Below are 12,627 nucleotides of genomic sequence, written 5' to 3'. Positions count from 1 at the left end.
TAGTTGTAGAGGGCAATCAGGTCTCCCCTCAGCCTCCTCTTCTCCAGACTAAACAACCCCAGTTCCCTCAGCCACTCCTCGTAAGCCTTGTGCTCCAGACCCCTCACCAGCTTGGTTGCTCTCCTCTGGATGTGTTCCAGCAATGCACCATCTTTCTTGTAGTGAGGGGCCCAAAACTGAACACAGTATTTGAGGTGCAGCCTCACCAGCACTGAGTACAGGGGCACGATCACTTCCCTACTCCTGCTGGTCATGCTATTTCTGATACAGGCCAGGATGCCATTGGCCTTCTTGGCCACCTGGGCACACTGTTTCCCCTCGTCCTATTGCCCGTTCCCTGGGAGCAGAGACTGACCCCCACCTTTTTTGTGGGATCTGTTCTGTCTTTAGAATAAATAGAGTATCAGGGTGGATCTGTCTTGAATCCATCTGATTCCACTTACGGAACAAGCTAAAAATGAAGAAACTATGCAGTGCTGCTGTTCATTTCTCATTTGAACACAGTTTTCTGCCTGGCCAGGTCAGGTGCAAAGCTCATCCTGTACATAGGTATAAAGCTGATCCTGGGCTTGATCTGAAATTACATGAAGCTATAGAAAATGTTGCGTTTATCTTGTGCATTAGTAGTGGTGTTCCAAGCTTTGTGTTGCCACTGCTGCTTGCAGAAAAGTAAGATGAGAACGAGGCTGGAGCTAAACATAAAGGAGTTGAAAACAGAGAAGAAAAAAAAAAAGAAAAAAAAAACCAACGAAAAAAACCCACAACAAAAATCTCCCCCAAAACCAAACCAAACACCCTGAAAAAAACCCAGCCCCCAAAAAAACCCAACAAAAAAATGAAAGCCCAAGGAATAGATTATGAACTGGACCAATAAAACTTACAGCTAGGAACTGTAGCACACTTCCGTTTCTCCTTAACCTAAGTTTCTAGTATAGAACTACAGGGAATTGAACTGTAATTAAGGTTTTTGTGACCTTTCTGCCAAAAAAAGAAGTGTCATATCCCTTGTTCTCTGCCTACCTACGTTATGTCTAACTGGATGGTTTGAAAATTGTAAATAACCAAGTGATATAAAAATAAGGGAGTTTGTTTCCTCATTGAAAGGTTATTAATTCTCTGAGATCTTCAGTCCGCTAGTTACGTATGCAAAAATTACTCCTGTGTACTGTTTGCTGCTCTAATATTTCAGAATATGAAAGCAATGTTGTTATCTAACTTAAAAAAAAAAAAAAAAACAAAAACAAAAACTGTCCCATATTTTCTTTTGCCACTAAACCTGAATGTCATCGTCTTTCTGTCTCGCTGCAAACGCTTAGGTACTCGCCCTCACAAGTGCCCAGACTGCGACATGGCCTTTGTGACCAGTGGAGAGTTGGTTCGGCATCGCCGCTACAAACATACCCATGAGAAACCATTCAAATGTTCCATGTGTGATTATGCTAGTGTGGAGGTACGTTAGTTAATTGTTACAGCACTGAATACTTCCTTGGATGCTTCAGAGCTTGTTCGCCATCTGTTATAAACTCTGTTCTTAGGCATTTCCTCTTTAGTCATTTGTTTAAAAGGCTCTGAGCAAAAAAAGTTACAGATCAGGTCTGCTCTTGGAAACAAATGGTGGGATTTTTGCGGTTAATGAGAAAACAGTTTGAGAGTATTTATGCACAGAAGTCCTAGGTGATGTCCATTTCCTCTTTGGAGACAATAGTTGTCATTGTTTCTTAAATTACTTGGCCTTCGAGATGCTTGCAGGAGTTGTAGCATGCTCTGTGTTGAAGGAGGCAGCCATCTCCTGCTGCAGTAGGAGGTACTTTCAGGCTAGAGGTGCCCTCCCATTTTAGAAATGTGCATTCTGCAGGTTGTTTTTTTTTTTTATATACCATTAAGGTGTCTGTAGCCACAATTAATGAGCCTCTGCTGCAATATTGGTGAAAAGTAGCTTTGCTAATATTGGGTGATTGTCTTACTTGCTCGAGCAAATTAAGCTTCCTTGAATGCTCTCCCCTATGCAGTATTGCTACTTATGTGACAGGACAGCTTTTATATTGTGATAGGAAATTTGAGCAAGATGATGAGCAGCATATTTAAAAACAAAACGGGATATCTGCAGTGGAAGAAGGCTACAGTAGGGAGAGGCTGAGTAGGGGCTTTGGGCTTCTTTTTCCTACCCACACTGGCTGTGCAGTGCTGTAATTCCAGGCCCTGTGGTTTGAGTGCTGAATAAATGGTGTTGCAGCAGTTTTCATAGTATGAATTAGGAAACAGTAACCCAGTTGGTCTTTGTGTGAGCTTGTGCTGTGTTTTGTAGACATGGGTTGGTGATTAAGCAGCATGGTCAGGCTGGAGTAGAAAATGCCTTTAACATTTGTGTTCATGCTGAGCTTTTAAGTTGGGCTTGTGCCTTCTAGATAAAAACAGGAGAGGAAAGGAATTAAGTCACCCTGTTGATTGCAGGACTAGATTTTTGTTATTCTTAGCAAGGAATTGATGTATCTTATACATCTCAAAGTAACTGGAGAGAACCCAAGAAAGCACCCTGTGGAGAAAAAGATACTGTACAGGGGACAGTAACCCCCACAATGTTTCTTGGGTGCCTGCTTTCCCAGAAGATCTTCTTGTGTCTCTCCAGGATACTTTCAAGTTTTAGCGTGTCTTCAGATGTTGAGATGGTCAATAACAGTAAGGTGAGCACAGGACTAAACCAGGCTGCACTGAAAGTGGGAACAAGCATCAGGTGAGACTGGCAATGAGGTTGGGAGGTGAACTAGAGTGGGCAGGAGCGAGTGGCTATGTGCAGTGAGAGAATGGTATTAAAACATGCTTGCTTGTTTTAGTGGCAAGATAAGAATAAAAATAGACAGCCTTAAACTCTTGACTGATTTCTTGTACTTTTGGCAATCTGACCTGCTCATCTATGCTAACTTCAGTCTTGCTCTTGACTTCCAGGTTAGCAAATTGAAACGCCACATTCGTTCTCACACTGGAGAGCGTCCGTTCCAGTGCAGCTTGTGCAGCTATGCCAGCAGGGATACTTACAAACTGAAGAGGCACATGAGGACCCACTCTGGTATCTATGCCGTACTTTTTTAGTGTGGTTTTTGTAATGTTTCAGTGTCAGAGTGCTGAGGCTGTGTACAATGTGTGCTAACACCTAAAGATCAAAAGAAATACTATTTTGTAGTTTGAAACAAAACCTTTATAAAAGTCTGTAGCTGGAGAGAACAGGCAATGATTTGTAAGTGCGAGTAATAATAATAACCTGAAAGTAATTGTTGCACTGGGAAATGAGCTTGGAGGATTCTGATTTCCAGTTGACTGTCAGGTGAAAAAATACAGGCACTTCTAGTACAAAGAGAATAAACTTCTATTATCAGTGTTCCAGTTGAATGTTATGGGCATTTATAGTTTCATACTTGTGTGTAGGTGCAAAAGCGTCTCATGCATGTTAGTTCCTAAAGATCCTAAATTTTTTTCTTCAATAGAAATAGGGATGGTTTTAGCACAGAGCGTTACTGGAGTCCCAAATTAAACACATGCTAAAATTGAAGGGGGGAAAAGGTACACTTGCATGTATACATGAGCATTCAGAACCCCCACCTCCAAAAAAATCTGGTGCCACTTGGTGTCTTCTGACAGCCTGCGTGTAGGTCTTCCGTGCATTTCTCAAAGTAAGGAGACTTCAACTCCTTTGCTTAGAGACTGAACTCAAGTCACTTCCTACGAAGATGCCTACTGGACCTAAAACTTCTAGAGAAAGGGACATTATTGAGCTCTTCCTAGAGTTACTGTTTCTATCAACTAGCTGTCTGTTGCAAGTTTCTGGGAGGTGGTTTTGTTTGGTGAGATTTCTTTTTAATAAAAGTACTTGTGCTATTTTTTTTCCCTTCTGCTACTAAAGGAGAGAAGCCATATGAATGTTACATCTGCCATGCTCGCTTCACTCAGAGTGGTACCATGAAGATGCACATTTTGCAGAAGCACACAGAGAATGTGGCCAAATTTCACTGTCCTCACTGTGATACCGTTATAGCAAGAAAGAGTGACTTGGGTATGTATCTCACAGAAGCGGCCATTTGGTGAAGATTCTGCAAACCACTTCCCAGAACTAGAGTTCATGTAACCAAACTGCCATCAAATCAAAAATGTCTTTTCTTATCTATAATCAAATTTTACACAAAAATGGACCAGAAAAGCCAGCAAAAGATTAACACTGCATCAAGAACAGTGAACATTGTTTTAGTCTGGATCAATATATCAAATAATTAGTGTAAAACCACACTCATTCAAAGGCAAAAAGGCTTTGAGAGGGTGGGTTTGGGCTTTTTTTTTTTTTTTTTTTTTCCCCTTTAACCTAATACTTCAGGTAACTGTACAACATGAAGCACAGGCTTAGATGTGTGGCTGGTAATACACACTTTTAGCTTACAATAGCTGCTGTAAACTGTAAGAATTTTCAGTTTCTTTTCATAATTTGAAAATGTAGCAGGTTTTCCAGCCATACAAGGCAAGTTACTGTTTTCAGCCCCATGGATTTCCAGCATTTATTGAACTTGGATTGAGATTACAGCTGCAAAGGGATTGGGGTCTGAGAAACCAAAAGATCACTTGGCTTGGCCTCCTGCACATTGGAGTGCAGAGACGTTTTCGTCAAGCTAAAAGGTTTGAATTAGACCAAATAGTTCAATTTTCCAGGATGTGGAGCTGTGTGCCACAGACAGGGTGGGAGAGACTGAGTTGCCACAAAAGCCCAAAGTCCTTGCAGTAGGAGAGTCTTGATCTAGCAAGCTGTACCCCATGTGCTTCTGGCAGGCAGGCTCTCCTTTATGTTCTACAAGAAGGCGAAAAATAATATCGGGCTCAGAGCAGCTGAAGAGAAGGAAGAAGCCATGGTTTGGCAGAACTTTCTGTCTATAAACAAAATACCACCCAAGTAATGGGAAGACAGGCTCCCTTCCAATAAAGACAAGTGTAAAGTGCTACAGTGAGAGGCAGTTTGAGAGGATGGCAGCCAGTTGATGTCAGGAGCAAACTAGCTAATTTACAACAGACGAAAACTGATGTTAGCGGTGAATTTTTCTTCTAATAATACTGTAGTCTACCCTAAGCTACCTCATGCAGCTGTGGTACGCTCTTAGTCGGAGGACTTGAAAGAAGTGACTAAAACCTCTGTTGGGGATTATCTGCTGGTATCCCTGTTGCCTTCTAGCCCTGTCACTCTTGACTTCTAATCCTGCAGGAAATCCTGTTTCCCTCAGTGTATTACCTGGCTTCTGTCTGTATCCAGGCAATTCAGAGCAGTCCTAACAGCCCACAAGACACTTTAGTTTGACATTCATACCTTATGAAACGCAAGCATAGTGTATCAGCACAGATTGCAACTAATAATGAAATCTAGAATCCTGTGGAAAAACTTGGAGTTTTTCTGCAAGACCTTTCTGTCTAGAAATTGTTCTGGTTGCTTTTAATTATGGGTCTTAGGTTTTTAGTTGAATCCTAAATTAACTATTTCACTTTTTTGGCTTGAGCTCAAGAGCATGTGGAGGGAAGATCGTGAAGGAAGGGGACTGTAGGCTAGTCTTTCATGCCTGGAAAGCCATGGTGATTAAAGTCTTTGATTCTTCTGCTCCTAGGTGTCCATTTGCGAAAGCAGCATTCCTACATCGAACAGGGCAAGAAATGTCGCTATTGTGACGCTGTGTTTCACGAGCGGTATGCCCTCATCCAGCATCAGAAGTCTCACAAGAATGAGAAGCGCTTCAAATGTGACCAGTGCGATTACGCCTGCAGACAGGTAAGCTGGTGGCACTGGCACCCCTTATGAGCATTGGAACAGGAGCTAAAAATACGAGGTGGAAATCTTAGCTGTTGAGTTTGACCAGCTGTCAAGATCAAATTAGCTCTCTAAATATTTTGAAGGGTGTGAAGGAAAGTTCAGTGGCCTTTTGCTTCTCTCTGTAGTGCTCCCCTATAGAGAAGTACAGTCTCAGTCACAACCTTGATGTATCTGTTCACGAAGGGATGGGATCCATATAGGATGGAAGTAGCTAGGGCTGAATATGCCATCAATCAAGATGTTCTCACATTCCTGCAGGATCATCTTTTCCTTAATATTAAGGATGAAGTTTTGGCCTCCTTTTAGCTGAAAATTCACTCTTCTGTATGTCTGAGCCCTCAAGTTGCTTTTCCTGTCTTGCTTGTCCCTGTCAGGAGCGGCACATGGTCATGCATAAACGGACCCATACTGGAGAAAAGCCTTATGCCTGTAGCCATTGCGATAAAACCTTCCGTCAGAAACAGCTCCTCGATATGCACTTCAAACGATATCACGATCCCAACTTTGTCCCTGCTGCCTTTGTCTGTTCCAAGTGTGGCAAAACATTCACTCGCAGGGTAAGGGAATATGCTGGTTTGAATTGGGGGATTTGGGGAGGAATGAGGCTTTTAGCCAAGGGGAGGGAATGACGTTTACCTAAAAGGAAGAGTGGGTGAAGTATAGGGAATAACACTGATTTTTTAAATAGAGCACTCTTTTCTGAGAGGAAAAGAGAGGCGGGGAGACCTGGTATAATTCAAAATTACTACTACCATGTTTTAGCTTTGACACGAGCAATATGAAAATGTGACTTTATTTTGATAAAAGTTAATGAAACTTACCCATTTCCCCTAAATAGTCTTCCTGTAAAAAAAAAAGGGGGGGGGGGGGGAAAAAAAAAAAAAAAAAGACACACACACATAAGTTGCTAGAAATGTGTTTGAAAGAGCCAGGATATCTGATCAATTTAATGCACATTGTATTTTTTGTTGTATTTTTTCTCTTCCATGGAGTAGAACACAATGGCCAGACATGCTGATAACTGCTCTGGCCTAGATGGTGGGGAAGGAGAGAATGGAGGAGAGACAAAGAAGGGCAAACGTGGCCGAAAGAGAAAGATGCGGTCTAAGAAAGAAGATTCCTCTGATAGTGGTAAGAAACAGCTCAGTACATTCTGAGAATTACAGGCCTGCGATTCATTGTGTCTGTTAGCTTGCCTGTCCTGCAGGTTTGTTCTGGCACTTCGAAGTCTTCCATCTAGTTGGCAAGCAAAAAAATGATAGTACATGGCCAAGTACAGAGGTGAGGGATAGTATAGACTCTGCTGTCCTGGGCCTCTTCCAAGACACAGTATTTGGAAAAAACACACTGATGCCCCTTGCCCAGGCTGCATGGTTCCTGTCCTGCCTGCTCTTCTGTGTGCGAAATTCTCTGGTAATGTTTTCAGTGTCCCAAAAGAAACTGTTTCTGTGGTGTGCTGCTATGAAATGGTGCGTGCTCCTGCTTCATCGCTGCTGGGTGGCGTTGGCATGTCCAGACAGCCCCACTGCTGAATAGCCTGGCTGCTTCCATGGGGGAAGGCTGGCAGCATCCAAGAGAAATGGTGGAGATCGTGCTGGCAATCTATGGACTGTTGTGAAGGGCCTACTAAGACAATTAAAGGGTCAAGGGGCTGGTGGTGTCTTCAACTTCATGGGTGTGTTTGCCTGTATGCTGGTATTGAGAAGATGGCTTTGGAGGGGCTCTGACTTCCTGGACAGCATGCCAGAAGATGGGTTAGGTGCAATTTGTCGTAGGGTGGCTACTGTCTGTAAGCTTTTCCAGAGCAGGGAGATAGCAGGAATTGCTGCAGCAGATAGTCATCACCTTCACTGCAGTATTATTTGTGAAGGCAAAACTCAGTCATGGTCCTCCCTCCTGGCAGAGGGAAAACTTACTCATGTCTTCAGCAAGTAGAGTCTCAAGTTAAAAAGATAATTCTGCAAAAGCAGTGTACTCTGGAGTACTCTTTGTAATTAATCAAGGGCTGTAGGTTGGGAGAACAGGGATCTTTCTGGCTAGAGAATGTGTATCTGAAATTCTTACGTGGCAAGCAGGTTTGATGGGATGAGTATGGTCAAATGGCTTGTGCAAATCTCGATTGCAAAAACTCTAGAGCAGTAAGTGCTTCATGTCACATTTGTATAGATACGTGAAAAAACTTGTTATGATCAGTTGAATAAAGCATGTGTAACTAATTCATTTAAAATATGAAAAGATCATGGAGGCAGAGAGAGTAAAATAACTGCCTTGATGGAAGGTAATTCAAAAGGTGGGATTCTGGATTATCTAATTTTTAATATCTGATGTGTAGGCTTCCTGGGAGATTAGCCTGTTCTGAAAACCTGGATTTTATTTAGTTTATGTGATCTGGGTTCAGGTTTTTTGGGAAAGCTGGTCAAAAAATCATGCTTGTTAGGTGAACTGATGCTGAGCGTTGTACGACTCTGAGAATATCCCTTCAGCCCCAGATGAGCTGACAAGTCTGGGTTGGCTTCCTCAGGAGTCATTTGATAGATGTAAGGAATTGACCAGTGTGAGCTGAGTAATGGTAAGAAAGAGGTCCTAACCACATCCTCAGGAGAACATGGTTGGTTTTATCTCTAGATCTGCAGTTCCATGAGTTTTGGCAACTGCTAAATCACTAAAAATGGTGAGCAAAGCTGTGATGAGACAGACCCATCTTATGCTAATGGGAAAAATACCAAATAGCAAATGATAGCTTAGTCTCCTGACTGGCCTGTCCACCCAGCGTTAGACTGTTAGTTGATAGACATTGAGTCAAGGGGGGGAATGTAAAGAAGCTCTAAAAAGGCAGGACCTGAGAAATCCAATAAATGAAAGAAATTTGGCTTGGGGAATATTCATTGAGTGACTGTAAAATAATGCAGCATTTACATGCCTCAGTGTGCTTAAGGGAAGCTTGTTTGGGGTTTATTTTTCCCCTTTAGTCGGATAAACAGAAGTATGCCTTACGCAATGGCCCTTTCATTCATGAGTGAAGCCACTCTTTATGCAGTGGATGCCCTTAGAAATTCAAAGGCAATAATTTTGCTGTCCAAGCAATAGTATCCAATCCAACACTTCTTACTGCTTTTTGTTTGCTTTGGTTTTGCCCAAAGCATTCTGAACATGTCGATGGTGCTAACCTAGTAACTTCAAGGAGTGTTCTGAAGAACGAAGTGTAGAGCAGTAAGTTCAGTTAACAAGTAGACAGGGCCTCATAAAATCTACTGCGTTAGACCTGTCCTGCCTCTAAAGAGAGGTCCTGGGGAAGATCCTCTTGGTTGCTGGTTGGTAAACTGTATGTTGATGGCCTTGGAAAGCATGGTGAATGGTCTGCAGACCTGTGCTCACCCCTAATGCCTAAGAACTCCCCAGTTTTGTGTAGTTCTTCTATATTTAACTTGAGATTTTTGAAGTCTTGGACACAAGTTCCCATGTCTGGGAGCTGCTACCCTGGTTTCCTATCTACTTAACAGAGGAGGACTGACGTGTCATTGCTGTTTCTGGAGGACCAGGATACTTGCTCATGGTTCCCTCTTGAGTTCTAGTGTTTCATAGAGATACTGTAGTGGCTGCTACCACTATTTACATGCGACTGGCTGCTTTTATTCTCTTGCCTCTCTATTTTCCAATGCTTATTCCTTTCTAAATTGCTCCAGTATCCCATAAATAGTCCTCTGTGATCTGAAACTGCCTTTCCCCTGCATCCCATTATGTGTCCCACCCCCAGCCAGCAATTCCCTGTACCCCTTAGTCTGAAAGGTGATCCTGGGGAGTGCTGGGTTTCACACCAGGATGCTGGGGCTGATGGCTGTCCTAGGAGTGGCCTGGACAAGGTGTTTGTTCCTCAGAAGTCATTGATTTGGGTTCCCACCTTCCATTGTGCACCTCTGTGCTGCTCTGGGTTGTGCAGGTGGGACTTTGATGGGCTGATAGCTCCTCTGATGGGCCTAGGAATAGCCCAGCAGTGTATTATTTGGTCCCTCTCCTGCCATTGTCTCCCTGAGCTCCTTTGTGGATGTGCAGAGGAGCTTTTATTGCATCATCTAACATAGCTGTGTTCACTTTTGCTTTCTGAAGGACAACTTGTTCTCTCTAGTGTGAGGGTCTAACTAACAGTCTGTGCCACCAGCTTCTTGACAAATGCCTTGTTTGCCTTCTTCCTCATGAGTCAGCTCCTTTTGGATGAGGATTTGATGGTGGTTCTCTGTTTCATTCTTGTTTAAACTGAAGATTTACCTGATACAACGTTTCTTACAGAGGAAAATGCTGAACCAGATTTGGATGATAATGAAGATGAGGAGGAGACAGCAGTAGAAATTGAGGCTGAACCTGAAGTTGAGCCAGAGGCTCCTGCACCACCTCCCAGTAAGAAACGAAGAGGAAGACCACCAGGCAAAGCTGCCACCCAACCAAAACAATCCCAGCGTAAGTCACTAATTGAAGCTGACATTACACTGCTTGCTTCAGCTGCTTTTTCCTTGGATTTGGCAGTTATTGTAGGAGAACTGCTCCCCTCGTGTGAGCTTATTTAAACTCTACTTGTCTCTATTTCGCTAAGAACTCGCCTTTTGCCTGCGTTTCCTGGTGATGAGGGAACATAGCTGCTTCAGACTGTGCTAAAAGGAGAGGGCGTTATTTTTACTTTAGTATTACTCCATTTCGTAGATGTGCAAACTGCTCGCTCCTTTCTGCACTGGTTACGGTGTCTCTACTAACGCACAGGTCCTGGTAAGGCAGCTGCTGGTACCATCACCACAGTATTCTTACCTAGGTAGACTTGAATATGTATTACAACAAACAAACGTGCTTCAGGCCTGTAGTTCTGAGCATAGCATCAGCGCAGATGTTTTCTCCGTAAGAATAGACATTGGTAACTGCAAAACTTAAATAAATAAAATTCTAGTAACAAAGCAGGAAGGGCAAATTTTTTCCTTCTGTGAGAGATGTCTCAATCTTTCTTGAGGCTGGTTCTTTGGTGAAGGAAAAAAATACCTTTTATTCGCAATTGGAATGGCGGGTGTCCTGCAAGCAGGAGAGCATGCCATGGTTACCCAGCATGGTTCATAGAATCATAGAATGTTTTGGGTTGGAAGGGACCCCTAGAGGTCATCTAGTCTAACCCCCCTGCAGTGAGCAGAGCCCTGCCCAACCTGGTCTTGAAAGTTTCCAGGGATGGGTTTGTATACCCTAGCTCGTGACACACAAAGCTCTCCCCTGCTTCCCCATTGGCTGAGTACTCCAGGTTCACAACCTAGCCAATGCTTATTTCTGACCCATCATACCATACATGGCTTTTGGTTGCCAACCTGTTACTTTTCAAATTTCTAAGTTTTTGCTCTGGGAGGTGGTAATGTTTTGTTTACAAGCTATGAGGTGGTAATGGCTTGTTCTCCAAGCCTTCTTAGCAGATGATTCCTGCCTAATGTCCCTAAAAAGTCCAGCTGCTGCAGGCGTTTTTACAAACTTGTTTTACAGGCTTTCTTATCACTACAAGTGCATTTCAACACCACACCTATCTTTCCTGAACAGTGTGGCTTCCCTTTGCAAAAACACAAAAGCATTGTTTCTTGCACTTCATGGGGTAATGGCTTCCCCAGGAGCTGGCCTGTCTGCTCAGTCCTCTGAGTGTGTCCTGTGTCCTTCCTAGAATTACAGCCTCTGGAAACATTTTATGCTGAAGTCATCACCGGCGTCACTGGAATCCCTGAATTTGAAGTTTTGCCTTACGCCCATACATAGATATGGACTTGTTCGTTGGTTACTCTAGAAAGTCTGTTGTTTGAATAATGTCTTAACATCAAAAGGCATCCTGGAACTGTTGTAGTGGTAGCACATCTTTAGACAGGGGCAATGCTTGGGTGAACAAGGCAGGTTGAATCACTTCCCGCTAATGTGGGAATGTGCCTGTGGGCCCCACCTTCCCTTTCCATGGAAGAGTCTTAAATATCTACTGAAAAGTTAACCTGGTGAGGTGTGCCAGCCAGCTCTGGAACCAGTAAAAAAATGTCATTTCCCCCCTTCCCCCTTCTCTTCTGCCCCTCCAGCTGCAGCAATCATTCAGGTTGAAGACCAGAACACTGGTGAAATTGAAAATATTATAGTTGAAGTAAAGAAAGAACCTGATGCGGAAACAGCAGAGGAAGAGGAGGAAGCTCAGCCTGCAGTAGTGGAAGCTCCCAATGGAGACCTCACTCCTGAGATGATTCTCAGCATGATGGACCGGTGATGGAGGAAGACCACGCTGGCTGACTGAACTGGCCTGGGCTGTGTTTAAGCGGCTCAAATCTATTTTTCCTTTTACCTTTTTTTCTTGGCTTTGGGAAGTGCATCATTTTAGACCATTTTACCAAAACATACTGGGAAATAAAACTTCAAAATGATGTTAGAATGTGATTTAACTAGAACTTGCTGTTTTATGTTAGCATTACAGGATCATGGAACATTAGGAAATATTTTGGAGTCCTTGAGGGTTTCCTGTGAGATGCTTGATTTTAGTTTTGCTCTGAACTGCATTGTAAAGCTGGTCCAAGGGCCATGTTTACGTGCACCGAGTTTTAATACATAAAAGTGGAAGCCTTGGCTAAAGTACATGGTAAACCACTCCGGACTTGCCCTTCCAGTTCCCAGAGCCCTTGAGCCTCCTTCTCTCAGTAGTGTTTTTAACTGTAAATGCAGACTTGGAAGGGTTCTAGACTTTTAAAATGTTTTTTGCTTTTCCCCACTGACTAGCTCCGGTTCTCCAAGTCAGCTGCACACGGTAGTTTTGGCAT

At 43.1% G+C, this 12,627-nt stretch overlaps 1 protein-coding gene across 7 annotated transcripts in view; it reads left to right on the top strand.

The window, feature by feature from the left end:
• Positions 1-12,210, top strand: part of CTCF (CCCTC-binding factor) — a 33,867-nt gene extending 21,657 nt beyond the window's left edge. For all 7 annotated transcript variants that reach the window (XM_035898777.1, XM_035898782.1, XM_035898778.1 and 4 more), the window contains 8 exons: positions 1,317-1,450; positions 2,944-3,064; positions 3,896-4,045; positions 5,628-5,788; positions 6,205-6,387; positions 6,826-6,961; positions 10,115-10,282; positions 11,902-12,210. In XM_035898777.1, the coding sequence (XP_035754670.1) occupies positions 1,317-1,450; positions 2,944-3,064; positions 3,896-4,045; positions 5,628-5,788; positions 6,205-6,387; positions 6,826-6,961; positions 10,115-10,282; positions 11,902-12,083 (1,235 nt within the window). In that variant the 3' untranslated portion in view covers positions 12,084-12,210. The remainder of the gene's footprint in view (positions 1-1,316; positions 1,451-2,943; positions 3,065-3,895; positions 4,046-5,627; positions 5,789-6,204; positions 6,388-6,825; positions 6,962-10,114; positions 10,283-11,901) is intronic.
• The last annotated feature ends 417 nt before the right edge of the window (positions 12,211-12,627 follow it).

Source organism: Egretta garzetta, unplaced genomic scaffold (assembly GCF_000687185.1).
Source record: "Egretta garzetta isolate BGI_Z169 unplaced genomic scaffold, ASM68718v1 scaffold27, whole genome shotgun sequence".
Taxonomy (NCBI): domain Eukaryota; kingdom Metazoa; phylum Chordata; class Aves; order Pelecaniformes; family Ardeidae; genus Egretta; species Egretta garzetta.
Note: the sequence above shows the minus strand (reverse complement) of the source record. Positions and strands in the feature narration are given on the sequence as shown.